At 40.4% G+C, this 16,923-nt stretch overlaps 2 protein-coding genes across 2 annotated transcripts in view; one reads left to right on the forward strand and one right to left on the reverse strand.

Annotated features, from left to right (window-relative positions):
• TSPAN7 (tetraspanin 7) overlaps nucleotides 1-6,461 on the reverse strand; it is a 119,553-nt gene extending 113,092 nt beyond the window's left edge. The window contains exon 1 of the mRNA XM_024563665.3: nucleotides 6,324-6,461. Coding sequence (XP_024419433.2) covers nucleotides 6,324-6,404 — 81 coding nt within the window. The 5' untranslated portion in view covers nucleotides 6,405-6,461. The remainder of the gene's footprint in view (nucleotides 1-6,323) is intronic.
• Nucleotides 6,462-6,544: 83 nt separating this feature from the next.
• LOC112307614 (ferritin light chain) overlaps nucleotides 6,545-16,923 on the forward strand; it is a 76,140-nt gene continuing 65,761 nt past the window's right edge. The window contains exon 1 of the mRNA XM_045197951.3: nucleotides 6,545-6,743. Within this exon, the coding sequence (XP_045053886.2) occupies nucleotides 6,683-6,743 (61 nt within the window). The 5' untranslated portion in view covers nucleotides 6,545-6,682. The remainder of the gene's footprint in view (nucleotides 6,744-16,923) is intronic.

Genomic DNA, 16,923 nt, shown 5'->3' on the forward strand with positions numbered 1-16,923 from the left:
CCCACTCCCTGCCATAATTTAAATTCTGCTGCTTCCACATTAAATCAATCCAGAAAGGTCTGAATTAGGCCAGAAGACACATGGGCCTTCACCTGGTGAGTAGAAATTAGAAGAGCAGAAAAAAAGCACAGTAACCTTCACAGCTTCATCACCACTTGTCAACCCACAGTCCCTGATGACCAGATGATTTTAAAAGAGGACATGCCTTACTAAACCTGTTCCAGCCTAGAACACTCCCCTTGACATAAAAAGCTTTTTAAAAATGTAAAAGTAAATAACAATATCTACTAGAAGAGCCCAACTATTGCCATTTTAAATGCTCTGTTCAATCATTCACTATCAACTACTTACTTAGTTAGGACCATATAATGTAGAGATAAAGATATAAAGGACTTTCAGTTAAAGATGATGGACTGAACACACCTATTTACTTTGGCCAGCTCCCAAAACTCTACTGAAATGACACTAAAGAGTTTTTTTTTAACCCACACTAACAAAGAGAATGGAAGAGGAGACAATCACAATGATATTCTGGAAGCTGAGGAAAAGCCAAATTTTATGGCAGCTGTGAGAAAAGCCGAGAATAACATTTGCACACAAGTACCCTCAAAAGACAGCTTCATGCACATCTAGAACTAGGGATTAAAGGGGGCTAAAATAAGGAGGATCTGGTAAAAGCTTTTTGAAAAGCAACTAGATTCCCTCCAACTTCCTGTCTGTGATCTATCTCACATTCTGGCATAGATTCAGAGATTTATTTTCTAGGGAGGGTGAAACAGAGGGTCTTTGATCTGGAGAACAAAAGTGCAGTGGATATGGATTCTCTACTTGAAATAGTAGATTAAACAAAGGTTTATATACTACATGTGGAAACAGACACCCATATCACTAAACTTCTTCATCCAGAGAGGAGATTGGAAGATTCTTCTGTAGGAAATATAATTGGACCAAGAGAAAAGATCTAAAGATATTGACCTTGCTTCCAAAACTCAATTGCCTAGCCAAATCACCCAACTTACAATCAACAAACTCCCATTTCATGCTAGGAGCTTCCAATCAGCTTTTCAGTGTTCCACTTTTAATATGTACAGAGCAGAGAACAAATGATAACCAGAAATTTGAGGTAAGTCTTTAATATGCCAGAAAACAAAGAAGTTTGGAAGAAACTATGAAGAAAAAGACAAGCTTAAAAAAAACGATTAACATTGTCAGGGGGATTTTTAAAAGTTATTACACTTATGAAACAAGAGCAAGATACTAGGTAAAGGAACATTCAGACCTCAAAAAGGAGCTGGTAGAAATCAACACATAAAACTAATGAAAAATGCAACTGCAAAAGTTAGAGGATCCATCTAAGAGTTCCAACATTGAAAGAGAGAGAACAGGGAAAGAATTTTTTTAAAAAACTTGAGAAAATTTCCCCAAACTGAAGGACCTGAGTTTCCAGATGGAAAGACTGCACAGGAAAGAGATGAAAATAAACATACAACAAGGCATATTATTGTGAAATTTCATAGCATTGAGAACAAGAGTTTCCAAAAGCTTTCATAGAAGAAATCAGAATTTTAGAAAAATCTGAAATAACATAACATTTGATTTGTTACTGTTGAGAAATGTTATTTGATTTCTCAACAGTAACAACAAGAGCAAGAAGACCAGGGGTTTGCACAGAGGGAGACAGCAACATTCTGAGGGTAAATGATTTACAAACTAGAATTCTATACTTAGCTAAACTATCTTACTAAGTACAGGAACAAAATAAGGTTTATCCTCCTGAAAGGCCTCAAAAATTTAACCTCCCATGCACTCTTTTTCAGAAAGTTACTAGTCACATGAATGTAATCACTGACTGCTGCTCTACTCAAATGATATACAATAATGATAAAATGAAAAATTATATATTAGGGTCTGCCCAAATATAGGAAATATTTTAATGTAGAGGAAAGGGGTAGGAGAGCTAAATGTTGATGTTCCATAATGGGAAGACAATATATAATACCTAACACTGGAAAGTGAAGAAGTAGTAGAATAAGTAAATTACTTAGAAATGAAGGTAATACGCTGAAAGCAGCAGCTAGTAAAAGTTGATAAACATTCTATTGAAATACCTGGAATATAAAAGACATTTAATGACTGTTTGTTGAAGTACACTGACATGCAAAATAATAAGTATAAGCTTTAACATATACCCAAATTCAAACACTTTATAAAAGATTAGGGACTGCTTTTTAAGATTTGTTTCCCTCTATTTAACCCTACTACCTAAACTTTCTTGATGACAAAATAAAATTGGCTATTATTTTTAGAAATATTTTTCAATCAAGATTAGTGATGTTTCTCAAATGAAAAAACAATCACTCATATTTTACCACAAGAGAATTTGATAGTACTATTGATAGCTAATTACCTCCTTGTATAGCCAAAGAAAAAATCAAATCCACTATACACTGGAATGAAGCATTTATTTTCACAATATTATTTAGTGATTTAGCTACAGTGGATTTAAATCTTAGCTTAAAATACAGATGAATGTTTAAAATATATTAAAAACTTACAAATCAAAACAGAATTTAATTTTTTAAAAGATTTTATTTATCTATCTTTAGAGAGAGGGGAAGGGAGGAAGAAAGAAAGGGAGAGAAACATCAATGTGTGGCTGCCTCTCGCATGGCCCCTCTGGGGATCTAGCCCACAACCCAGGCATGTGCCCTGACTGGGAATTGAACCAGTGACCCGTGGTTCTCAGGTTGGCACTCAATCCACTGAGCTACACCAGCCAGGGCCAGAATTTACTTTTTAAGCACTATATTTATAAAGTTTTCCTGCTTGTTGTTGAAAAAATTATATTTGTCATGAAGAAGGGATGTTTTGTTTTGTATTAAGACAGGAGAGACACCTTTTTTATTCAGGCTTAACAAATTAAATGTCAATAAAAATTTTAGGTAACTAATATGTATGGGAAATTAGCTGATCATAAGAATATAATTCTTGAACTATCATTAGGATAAGCATGTCTTTATAAAGTCCTCTATCCTACGTTTCCATGCATCAATGTCATGAACACATTTAAATCACCAGAGTAAAACTGGAAATAATATTGTTTTAAAAAAAACCCTCCCAATTGAGGTGAGTAGAAATAAATAAATGAGCCCAAGAGTAATCAATACAATTTCATTTATTCATCCATTCATTAAGCAAATATTTCCTCAGTAAACCTCCTATGTGCAAGGCACTATTTGCTAGTCTTTAAAGCACAAAGTAACTTACTCCTAGGTGTGTTTTTTCTTCCTCTTCTATACACCTGAAAACAAAACATAAATCAAGGAAAATCAAGGATCCATTTACATAGAATTCCTAGTAGGATGGCTAGAATTAAAAAGTTGGATAACAAATGTTGACAAGGATGTGGAGAAATCAGAACCCTCATACAGTGGTTGAGGGAATGCAAAATGGGGCAGTCACTTTGGAAAACAGTCTGGCAGTTCTTCAAATGATTAAACATCAAGTTACCATATGATCCAGCAATTCCCAGCAAAGAGAACTGAAAACATATGCTCATACAAAAATTTATATGTGAATGTGTATAGCACCATTATTCATAACAGCCAAAAGATAGAAACAACCCAAATGTCCATCAATGGACAAATGGATGAATAAAATGTGATGCAGTCTTTCAGTGAAGTATTATTTGATCATAAAAGAAAATGAACATCAGTGAATCTTGAAAACATTATGTTAAGTGAAAGAAGCCACTCACAAAAGACCACATATTATATAATTTCATTTATATGAAATGTGCAGAATATGGAAATCTATATATGTAAAGAGTAGATGATTGATTGTTTAGGGCAAGGAGGGGTGGGAATTGAAGAGGAAAGGGGGATGATACCTAATGGGTATGGGGTTTACCCTTTATGGGGTTCACTACTTTTCAAATAATGAAACTGTTCTAAAATTGATTGAGGTGATGGTTGCACATATCTGTGAATATACTAAAAACCACCAAATTTTACACTTTAAAAAGGGTGAATTACATCTCTATAAGGCTGTTTTAAGAAGAGCATTTAAGATACAATGGAAAACACAGCATTTGGACCATGGTTTATTAATGTGGTATTTAAATACTCTCACATCTGGAGATATCTCGTTTGTTTTGCTATGTAGTAGGAAATGATTACCGAAGCTACGTAAACTATTGAAAATGTTCCAGGTAAACATTTCATTTAAGACTATAAAATATTGGAAGTAGGAAAAAAATTAAAATGCAGGCATCAAGGAACTTAATACATATTAGGGACATTAAGCATTTAGATTCTCTGGGGTGATATAGGGAGGGGTAAGGTAAGCAAGAAGAATTAAAGAGCTTACATGAAAAGCCTCAGTCTAAAAGACTCATTCCTTTACCAGCCTGCAGTGATGCTGAAAGAACAACACTCCTTTGTATATACTGTAAACCTTATTTTTCAGGAAGCTAAAAATAATCACCCATATGATTTACTCCAGTAACAAATAGGAAGTCAAATAAACACTAAGGGCCAAACACAAAGAGATTTAAGGAAAGAAAGAAAAAGCTTACACGGTTTCCAGGAATGGTTATCAAGGAAATTTCAGCAAGCAGCATGGATTATTGCTTTTTCCAGACAGGACATAAGATGATCTGTGCATAGCTCACAATTCCACTATTGAATATTTTCAACCTGTGTCGTTTTCAGTCCAAATAAAGTGCGTTTCTGTGCTTGCCTTGTGCGATACGCCAGTTAACCTATTCTGTCTCACTGCAGAGCTCTTGGTATGCCTGGTCCCTAGGGTCCAGTTTATCTGACCTCAGGAATCACCAATGCCAGTGACAAGGAAATGCCCACCGGGGTGGGGATAGCATTAGGGATTTTTTTTATCCTTATTAAATTTCAGCTCCTTCCTTGATCATTAAAAACAGCCTGCCTGGTTCACCATCAAGCCGAGCCTGGTACCTCATAGAGCACTCTGCCCAGTTTCAAACCAAAATTAGGGCTATTTGGGGGGCGGGGAGGGAGGGAGGGCAAGGAGGAAAACAACCAAAGGCAGGACTGGCTTTTTCTACAGAGCCTCAGCTTTCAAAATGACTGCCTTGGAAACTGAAATGACCCAGATTATTGGGGAAAGTGTGGGGGTGGGGGAAATGACAGACATTCATTCTTCAGCAGGGTGGCTGTGGCTTGGTGTGGGAATGGGGAACTTGAGGAGAGAGGGGGCCCTCTACATGGAAAGAGAAATAAAGGGGAATGTTCTTTAGGTACCACCCACCCTTCCAAGTGAATCACTGCTGTGTCAGCCCAGCACTGATTCCACGAATTGCCAAACAGGATGAGGTAAGGCACAGCCTTGAGCCCCCTCCTCCTCCTCCCCCGCCCCCTGAGCTCAGCAGAGCTCATCTCTCTTCGAGGTGTACCACGCAGCACCCCCTCCCAGACCTCCGCTGAGGGGCTGACGTCACCTTTCTGCATTGAGCTTCAAGGGCCGGTAGCAGCACCATTTAGATGGGGAGCAGAGTTGGGGCGCTATTGCTGTCATCATTTGGCGGGGGTCCTCCCCCAGGACTCTGCAGATTGAGCTCACGCATTGCGAGAAAGATCAGAGAAAAGTGTAAGGGTGGAGGAGAGTGGGAAAGGGTCCCAAGACCCATCTCCTGGATCGCCAAGAAAGCTCAAAGATGCCGCTGGTTTATGTAAGAACCTCTCCCCTCCGTGCGTTTTCACGCAGTGGCGGTGGCACCCCCACCTCCATCATTGAACTTAAGGGGCTCTGGTCACCTTTGCCCTGCCTGTCAGGCACAAGGCTCCTGGCGCCTCCCTCTTGCAGCCCCGCAGGGTTAGGAATAACCAGGAATCTGGGATCAAACCCTGCACTCCTGAGCCCGTTCCCAGCTGGCCACAGGTTAGCGCCAATTGGCACCGTGAACAGACTGGTAAGGGAGGTTGAGGAGGGGTGACCAGAGAGGAAAATAGAGGAATAAACCCACAACTTTCCCCAGAGGCTGACCCTATCCAGAGAGCTTAAAAAATAAATCAATGCATTAAAAATTTTGTGGAAAGGTCGACAACCTGCAGTCGCCACCACAACGCAGCCTCTTGCACCTTGTTGCTGGGCAAGGTCGAGGGTTCAAGCATCCCCATTGCACCCCGCCATCCTGCAGCCCCGGCCCAGCACCCTGCGCCTGTCTCCTCAGGGAAGGGGTCGAGATTGGATTTGGGGTTTGGGCTTTTTCCTCCCCTTTCCTTTCTCAGAGCATCACTGCAGGAACTGATCCACGACGGCCCGGCCACCGGGCTGGCGTGGCCACTCACCCAGAAGACGAAGGAGTAGATGATGAGAAGGGTTTTGAGACAGGTTATCACAGGTTTGGTCTCCATTCTCCTCGATGCCATACTACAGAGATCCGGCGGCGGCGGCAGCGGCAGGCTGCTGGCGTGCGCGCGGGAGGGGGCAGGAGGCGGGGCAGGGCGGGGCGGGGGTGCGTGCTGCGAGGGGGCGCGTGCGCGCGCAGACGAGGCCGTGCGCGAGCGTGAGCGCGCACACCGCCAGGCACCCACCGAAGGAGCTGGGGTCAAGCCTCGACTATGCGTAGGGAGCAGCCTTCCCGCACCATTAAGGATGAGCAGGCTCAGACCCCCAGACGACGAACGGCACCCGGCAGCTGGGAGGGATGGGAGAGCCTGGAGGTCCGGTTGGAGGTCAGGGTTACGTCTTCCAGGGTGCTTTTGCAAGTAAGTTTCTGCTTTGTACTTAGTAGGGCTTTACATTTGCCGGGCTCTCTGCACCTGGCTACACGAGGTTAATTAGTATCCCCAAAAAGCAATTTTGTTTCTACACTCGGTCGCCCCACCAAGCCTTCTCAGATGGAAGTGGCCCAGTCGTCATGTCCTTGGAACAAGCAGGCCTTGTCTGTGCCAGTAACAGACCATGACAGGTGGCTGGAAATACAGCTGGAGGGATGGTCAGGAACACTGGAGCTCAGACAGACGCCCCAAATCCTCAACACCATTTTTTTATTTCCCCACATTTTGAAATGATGAAACTGAATGACAAAAGTTTCTCTATGAAGGTACCATTCTTCCTGCACATAAAATGTTTAAGGGGTAACAGAAAAAATGATCAAAATACCCCAGAATCATTTCCCCCCACCCTAACAAGTACAGATTAGGAAAGACCAGGAAAGAGAGCTGTATCAAGGTCAAAAAATAATGTTCAAAAACAATTACGAAGTTACTCAAAAAGATAAGCATAAAGTTACCATATGACCCAGCAATTTCATTTGTAAATCTATATCCAAGAGAAATAAAAACATATCTTCACACAAAAGCTTGTATGTGAATGCTCATAACAGCATCATTTCATAGCCAAAAAGCAGTAACAACCCCAACATCCATCAATTATGAATGGATAAACACAATGTAGTGTGTACATGCAATGAACAATTATTTGGCCACGAAAAGGAGTGAAGTACTGATACAACACATATGAACCTTGAAAACATGCCAAGTGAAGTCAGCTAGACACAAAAGAACACATATTGAATGATCCATTTTTAGGTGATCTCCAGAACAGACAGGTCCACAGAGACAGAAATAGATTAGTGGTTGCAGGGGCGCAGCAGGAATGAGTGACTGTTAATGAGTAGGGAGTTTCTTTGTGGAGTGGCAAAAATGATCTGGAATTAGTGGTGATGGATGCACAATTTTGCAAATAACCACTGAAATGTACACTTTAAAAGGGTGACTTTTATAGCATGTGAATTATATTTAAAAAATAGCATACACTCCACCCAGATTTCCTGTGGTTACTTTGTTGAGGAACACAGTACAGATTCTGTGGGAGATTTAGCTTGATTCCTGAGCAATTCTGCAAAGTAGTGACACTATCACAAGCTAAGTCAATCATGGATGATGTTAAAGATATTTCTTGTGAAAGAGTAAAAGTAGTCAATATGGCTTGAGGAAAGCCTGCCAAGGTCAGTTGTTGCAGGAGTAATTATTACCTCCAGTGACTTGTACATGGTCCCAGGTCAGTGAGGTCATTGTATAAACAGAACACAAATATAAGGAAGAGGAGAACCTGCTCAAAGAAATGATCAACCATAACACAAGATTTTGTGGGTTTAGAGGGCTATGGAGAGGAATATGAGTGCTGGTGAAAAAAGATTAGGAAAAGATTTTCAAAGTTCCTGTTATAAAGGAAGACCCTGCGTAATGATTCCCAATTCTGGTTGCTCATTTGTGTCACCTAGAGAGCTTTGAAAGAAAAACTATGACTGCCTGTACCCAATCCCAGGTAGCCTGAGTCATTTGGTGTGGGTGTAGGCTCAGTGGTTTTAAAGTTCTTTAGGTGATCCTAATAGGAATCACGTTGAGGGACACTATCCCAGGTGCAATGAGCTTAAACCCAACTTCAGAAAGGAGTTTCTCCTCTACTTTTACTGTTTCCAGGCAAGAGCAGGAAAAGGAAACCTAAGACTGCAAATCCAGTGGTTGCCCTTAGCTTCAGAAAGTCTCGCCTAATCATAATTACTCTGTAAAGGGGACAGAAATCTCAATTTTCAGCCCAACAGGGACATTACTGAGCATCATAGGTAATTTTGTGAGTTAATGTATGATATTCATAGATGGTGCCCATCAGCTGAACTAACACATCATTTCACAGTTTTTCTGGAAATTTTTTAGGATATCTATTAGGTTCAGATTCTTGAAAACTTGAATTGTCCTAGCAAAAATAAATTACTTAAATGTAAAGATAAATGTGAATATTCAGTAATATAATTAATGGATAAATTAACATAGCCAGTGGCTAGATCCTTGCTCCTAAAATTGTGTCTGGTGATATAATAGGGTGACAAACCATCCCAGTTTTCCCAAGACTGAAGGGTTTCCTTGCACTCTGGATTTTCCTTGCTAAAACTGGGAAGGTATTGGGCAAGCCAGAACAAGTTGATCACCCTATCCCTGAACTAGCCGCATTGGCATCTGCTGGGAGAGTTTGTTGAAAACGCGGAACCTGAGGCCCCACCCCATGCCCATGTTTACAAGATCCCCAGGGAATTCAGATGCACAGTAATGTCTGTCAGTTTGTCATTAACTTAATTGTGCCCCCTAAAAACACAAGTTGAAGTCCTAACCCCAGTGCCTCACAATGTGACCTTATCTGGAAATAGTGTTGTCGCAGATGTAATTATTTAAGTTAAGATGAAGTCATCTGGAGTAGGGCAGATCCTTAATACAACATGACTTGTGTCCTTTAAAGAAGAAGAGACACAGGGAGAGAGTCATGTGAAGACACAGAGACACACAGGGAGCATACCATGTGACTGATTGGAATGAAGCTGTTGCAACTCAAGAAATGTCAAGGATTCAAGGTTACCACTAGAAACTAGGAAGAAGCAAGGAATGATTCTACCCAACCTCAGAGGGACCATGGCCCTGCAGACACTTTGATTTCAGACTTCTGGCCTCCAGAACTGTAAGAGAATAAATTTATGTTGTTTTAAGCCACACATTTTGTGGCACTAATACATGTCTAATACTCACTGATCTCCAGATCTTCAAAATATAACCACAGCTACCATATCACCCAGCTATTCCACTGCTAGATATAGACCCAAAAGAATTGAAAACAGGTGTTCAAACACAAACTTGTACATGAGTATTCAAAGCAGCACTAATCAAAATAATTTAAAGGTGGGAACAACTTTAACAAATGTCTGTCAGCTGAGGAATGGATAAAGCAAAATGTGATATATCCACACAACAGAACACTATTCAGTCATAAAAATGAATGAAGAACTGATACATGTTTATATGGATGAACCTTGGAAACATCATACTGAGTGAAAGAAGCCAGACACAAAGACCACATGCCGCATTATTATATTTGTATAAACTATCATTCACAATCCAGAGACAGAAAGCAAATAAATGTTGCCTGGCACTGAGGTAAAGGGGAATGGGAAGTGGCTACTTAATAGGTAAGGGGTTTCCTTATGAGGTAATAGAGAAATTCTGGAGCTATCTGGTGATGATTGTACAATGTTGTGAATGTACTTAATGCCACTGAATTATATACTTTAGAATGTTTTGCCCCCAAACTCTGAATGGTTTCTCCCAATATGGACGTAGCCTCCTCAAGAAGGCCATTTCAGATTAAAATAGCTGTTCAGTGACTATATGTTCTCATCCTCTGCATCACACTTATCTAACATTTTCTCATTTGCAAGCTCATTTTCTTGTCTGCCTCTCCCAATAAGCTCTACACAGGAAGGCCTTTTTTCTCATTTGTTGTCTCTTGTATCCCCAGCACCTACATATGGTAGCAATTCAAAAAAATGTTGAACAAATAGATGATACATAGTAGGCACTTGATAGATGATCATGACTCTCTGAAGAAGGCTGTGATATTTGAAATGGATCTCGAAGTATGAATAAGATAATGGTGACCTTTGAGGAATAGTGAAAGAGGTCATTATAGGCTAGGGAACAGGATAAACAAAAGCCAAAAGCTTACACAGAAGAGTGGTGAGCAACACTAAAGGGCCTAATGCAGGAAAGGATGCAAAAATGTAGTCTGGGCAGTGGTGGAGAGGGTCTTGTGCAGGCCAAGTTAGACTTTCTGGTGTAGGCAGCTGGGAGCAGTGAAGGGTCTCTAAGTAGGGGAATGACATGATCTAATCTGTGTTTTAGAAAACTACCATATTTTGACACGTATAATGTGTACTTTTTTGCCCAAATTTTTGAGGGAAAAATAAGGATGAGCATTATGCATGGGTAGTACTAATTCCATATCTATATAAGTGCTTTTAATTCTTTTATTTATGCTTATGCATTAAAAGTGTAAGTCTGGAAAGTAATAATGATATCCATATGCAAAATAATACCCTGCAATACAATAATCAGTTTTGTTTCTAAATACAAGTAAGTAAAAATTTGAATTAAAAATCAAAACAAAAGATTTTTTCCTGAAAGTTTGGGCCAGAAACATGGGTGTGCATTATATACAGCAAAATACAGGTTGTATACACAATTAAAGGTTGCAGAAGAAACAGACTAGAAAGAGGAAAAAAGTTAGGTAACTGCAATAACCCAATTGGGTATGGATGAGGGCTGGACCTCAGGTAGTGGCATTGGGGCTGCAGGAGGGGCCAGAGCAGTCCATCTCTACTCTGGCTGCATTGAAATCCACTGGAGAGGTTTTAGACAGAGGGAAGCCAGGACTCCATCCCCTATACATTCTGATTTATTCAGTCTGTGGCGGAGCCTTAGAAATCAGTATTTTTTAAAAGTTCTTCAGTACTCTAGCTAGGATTGAAACCCCTAGGACAGATAAAAGAAACTTCAGAAATAGTTCTCAGGAATGAATGAATTTGGGTAATGAACGAAAATGAAGAATTGAGTACAATTTACTTCTAGTCTGAGTAGACTTGGAAGACAGCTTTTAAAATGCATGATCCCCCTCCTGGGCTGGTGTGGCTCTGTGGATTGGGTGCTGGCCTGAGAACCAAAGGGTCACCCATTTGATTCCCAGTTGGGGCACATGCCTGGATTGCAGGACAGGTTCCCAGTAAGGGGTGCGTGAGAGGCGACCACATATTGATGTTTCTCTCCCTCTCTTTCTCCCTCCCTTCCCCTCTCTAAAAATAAATAAAATCTTTTAAAAATGCATGATCACAATATATAATACATCTAAACAATGGACTACTTTACACTTATTAGAACATATGTATGTGAGGAACTTTTTTAGTCACAAAGGGAAGTTTTTGTTATAATATTAAGAAATTTACAATTTAAAAATGTATATGCATACTGATCTCAACTATATAAGAACATATAGAAAAGAAATTGGAAGAAAAAGCATATAAAAATTTCACACTGGTAACTCTGAGTAGTAGGGTTATGGATGACTTTTTATATTTACTATACTTCCCAAAATTTCTAAATAATCATATATAACATTTATAAAAATAAAGACAATATTTTATAAAGAAAGCCCTCTGCCACCAAAATTAAAATACTAGAATTTTAAGACTTAACGGATAACATTTTGAACTGTTTTGAGAAACTGCTTGGGTGAAATTTGAGCATATATCTATTCATCTTATTGATATACCTGTGTATTTCCAGGATCTCTGCTTGAGCACCCAAAATAACTTTTACCCTGGGATCCAGAAATGTCTGCAGGACTAAGATTGCACATGCCAAGGCTGTGTTTGCAATAGCTAATACACACCTTTCTTCTTTTTTAGCTCTTTTTATAACTTTGTAGCCAATTACTAGCATTAAGTCCATTTCTGCATTAAATGTATTGATTGGTTTTCATTTGCCTGAATGGATTCTAACTGTCACAAATGCTATGACAATAGAATGGAATTCTATAGAGCCATCAAATTAATGTTGAAGTAAAACTCTTTGATGCAGGGAAATTCCCACAGTAAGTTGTTAAGTAAAAAAATTAAATTATAAATAGTAAGTGCAGTACTATGCCAATTTGGAGATACACACACAAATGGTGGTAATCATTACCTCATGATCTGATACCATTTTGTGATTTTTTTCTTTTATTCTTTACCTTTTCTGCATTCACTAAATGTTCTGTAAAACACACATTTCTTTTATAATTAGAAAACATTTTATTTTAATTTATTAAATATTCAGGACATCTAGATTGATATTTGGTTTGGGGAACCATGATACTTTGTGTACCTTCCCTCTTTTCCAATGTATTCAAAATGACTTTCTTTTTTTCAAAAAATAGGTGACAAGAGAATAACATCTTTTTTTTTTAATTAGAATTCTTGTTACTGATTTTATTTTCAGATCTTTGAATCATTGATTTAATTGTTGATTAAAATAAACTTGTGATATTTACTTGCAATTTTAGATGCTACAAGGGCCTATTCTTTTTGTTTAGTTGTTTGTTGTTTGGTTTTTAATTTATTTTTTATTTTTTATTTTTTATTTTTTGATATATTTATTGATTATGCTATTACAGTTGCCCCATTTCTGCCCCTTCACTCAACTCCATCCTTCCCACCCCCTCCCTCCCACATTCCCCCCCTATAGTTCATGTGCATGAGTCATACTTATAAGTTCTTTGGCTTCTACATTTCCTACACTATTCTTACCCTCCCCCTGTCTATTTTCCACCTACCATTTATGCTATTTATTCTCTGTACCTTTCCCCCCTCTCTCCCCCTCCCAATCCCCTATTGATAACCCTCCATGTGATCTCCATTTCTGTGGTTCTGTTTCTGTTCTAGTTGTTTGCTTAGTTTGCTTTTGTTTTGGTTTTAGGTGTGGTTGTTAATAACTGTGAGTTTGCTGTCATTTTTACTGTTCATACTTTTTATCTTTTTCTTAGGAAACTCCCTTTAACATTTCATATAATAATGGCTTGATGATGATGAATTCCTTTAACTTGACCTTATCTGAGAAGCACTTTATCTTCCCTTCCATTCTAAATGATAGCTTTGCTGGATAGAGCAATCTTGGATGTAGGTCCTTGCCTTTCATGACTTGGAATACTTCTTGCCAGCCCCTTCTTGCCTGTAAGGCCTCTTTGGAGAAATCAGCCGACAGTCTTATGGGAACTCCTTTGTAGGTAACTGTGTTTTGTTCTCTTGCTGCTTCTAAGATTCTCTCCTTCTCTTTAATCTTGGGTAATGTAATTATGATGTGCCTTGGTGTGTTCCTCCTTGGGTCCAGCTTCTTTGGGACTCTCTGAGCTTCCTGGACTTCCTGGAAGTCTAATTACTTTGCCAGATTAGGGAAGTTCTCCTTCATTATTTGTTCAAATAAGTTTTCAATTTTTTGTTCTTCCTCCTCTCCTTCTGGCACCCCTATAATTCAGATGTTGGAACGTTTCGAGATGTCCTGGAGGTTCCTAAGCCTCTCCTCATTTTTCTGAATTCTTGTTTCTTCATTCTTTTCTGGTTGGATGTTTCTTTCTTCCTTCTGGTCCACACCATTGATTTGAGTCCCAGTTTCCTTCCCATCACTATTGGTTCCCTGTACATTTTCCTTTGTTTCTCTTGGCATAAGCTTCATTTTTTCATCTAGTTTTCGAACAAATTCAACCAATTCTGTGAGCGTCTTAATAACCAGTGTTTTGAACTGTGCATCTGATAGGTTGGCTATCTCTTCCTCGCTTAGTTGTATTTTTTCTGGAGCTTTGAAGTGTTCTGTCATTTGGGCCATTTTTTTTTTCTCTTGGCGTGTCTGTTACTTAAAGGGGTGGAGCATTAGGTGTTCCCCAGGGCAGGGTAACGCTGGTTGCTGCACTGTGACGCTGTATGTGGGGGAGGGGCCGAGAGGGAGCAATGGCGCCTGCTCCTCTCTCCACCAGATTTTAGTCACTCCCTCTGCTACCCACAATCAAATTGGGCCCCTCAGGTGCTGGTTCCTGAGTGGGTGGGCTTGTGCATGCTCCAGGCCCCTGTGGGTCTCTCCAACGACCTCTCCCGTGAGGCTGGGAGTCTCTCCTGCTGCCGCCCCAACCCCCACGGGCATTTTCAATCAGAGGTTTGAGGCTTTATTTCCCTGCACTGGAGCCCTGGGTTGCGCTGTCTGCCTCGCTCCCCGCCATTAGTCCCGGTTAATCTGTGCACGAGTGTGGGGACGCAGGGTCTGCTAGTCGTCAGACCGCCTGCCCCATTTGTCCCACACTCTGCCAGTCTCGGTCCCGCCATGGCCACTCGAGTCCTCTCCACCCCGGTGCCCGTCTCCGCCCCTCCTACCGGTCTGGATGTATGTTTCTTTTTTATCTACTTGGTGTCGGACCTCCTTGCCGTTTGATTTTCTGTCAGTTCTGGTTGTACGAGGAGGCGCAGTGTGCCTACCTACGCCGCCATCTTGGTTCTTACTCTGGTGCCATTTTCTTGATTAGGTTCATTATTAGGCAGAAAAGTCACTAATTAATATTTCTTACTATCGGTCAGAGGGCTCGAGAATTGGGCTTGAAGCTCAACTTCTAGGAACAGAACCCAAAACACTACCTCAAAACAGATGATATAGTACTGCCTTTGATCACTACAGGAAACCCTCATTGCTGCTATTCTGATGTCAGATCTGTGGCAGGAACTCAACTTTGCAACCACCAGGGAACTGCTATCATTGCCACCACTAGAAGGCTAAACATATCTCTGGAAGAAACTGAAGCATCACAGGTTGCTTACTTCTAAACTGGAGTCTCACATGGGTGCAAATGATTGACAGAGTTAGGTCACATCCCTGCACACTAGACCAGAGGTCCCCAACCCCTGGGTCACAGATCTGTACCAGTCCAGGCCTATTAGGAACCAGGCCTCACAACAGGAGGTGAGCTTGAATGTAGTGCATTTGAATTATCCTGAAACCATTCCCCATCCAGGTCTGTGGAAAAAGTATCTTCCATGAAACCATTTCCTGGTGCCAAAAAGGTCAAGGACTGTTACACTAGATGCAAGTGGAGCTGTGAATTTGAGTTTTTACTATGTTGCAGAAGTTAGACTCAGATATAGGAATGTCACTGTTCTGGTTACCTATTGATGTGTAATAAACCATCTCAAAATTTAGTGGCTTAAAGCAACAACATATATTTTGCTTACAAATCTGCAATTTGGGCAAGGTTCTATTTGGCACAATGTAACTTGGGGCTAGCATCATCTGATTGCTCACTCAGGCCCAGTGACTAATGATGGCTTTCAGCCTGTGACTTTCCATGGGGCTATTGGCCAGACATGTTTCCTCTCCATAAAGAACCAAACTACCAGAGAACCAAGATGGATAAAACTCAAGATGGATAAAAGACTTAAATATAATTTGTAACACCATAAAAGTCCTCGAGGAAAACATTGGCAGGAAAATCTCAGACATTCCACGCAGCAACATCCTCACAGACACATCCCCAGAGCAAGGGACATAAAGGAAAGAATAAACAAATGGAACCTCATCAAAATAAAAAGCTTCTGCAAGGCTAAAGAAAACAGCACCAAATTACAAAGAGAACCAACAGTATGGGAAAACATATTTGCCAATGATACCTCAGACAAGGGCCTGATCTCCAAAATATATAAAGAACTCACATGACTCCAGTCCAGGAAGACAAACAACCCAATTAAAAAATGGGCAAAGGACTTGAACAGACACTTCTCCAAGGAAGACATACAGAGGGCCCAGAGACATATGAAAAGATGCTCAGCCTCACTGGCCATCAGAGAGATGCAAATTAAAACCACAATGAGGTACCATCTCACACCAGTCAGAGTGGCCAACATAAACAAATCCACAAACAAATGTTGGAGAGGATGTGGAGAAAAGGGAACCCTAGTGCACTGTTGGTGGGAATGCAGACCGGTGCAGCCACTGTGGAAAAGTTTGAAATTTCCTCAGAAAACTAAAAATGGAGCTGCCTTTTGACCCAGCAATTCTGCTGCTGGGATTATACCCTAAGAATCCTGAAACATTAATTCAAAAGAATGTATGCACCCCAATGTTCATAGCAGCACAAGTTATAATAGCCAAGTGCTGGAAGCAGCTTAAGTACCCATCAGTAAATCAGTGAATAAAAAAATGTGGTACATTTACACAATGGAGTGCTATGCAGCAGAAAGAAAGAAGGAGCTCCTACCCTTTGCAATAGCATGGATGGATCTGGAGAGCATTAGGCTAAGTGAAATAAGGCAGACAGTGAAAGACAAATACCATATGATCTCACCTATAAGTGGAACATAATCAACAAAACAAACAAGCAAGCAAAGTATAACCAGAGACATTGAAATAAAGAACAAACTGACAGTAACCAGAGGGGAGGGGGAGAGGGATAATGGGGGGAAACAGAGGAAGGGTCATCAAGGAACATGTATATAAAAGACACATGGACAAAGCCAAAGGGGGTAGGATCTAGGATGGGAGGCAGGGAGGAGTT

This window comes from Desmodus rotundus, chromosome X (assembly GCF_022682495.2).
Source record: "Desmodus rotundus isolate HL8 chromosome X, HLdesRot8A.1, whole genome shotgun sequence".
Lineage (NCBI taxonomy): Eukaryota > Metazoa > Chordata > Mammalia > Chiroptera > Phyllostomidae > Desmodus > Desmodus rotundus.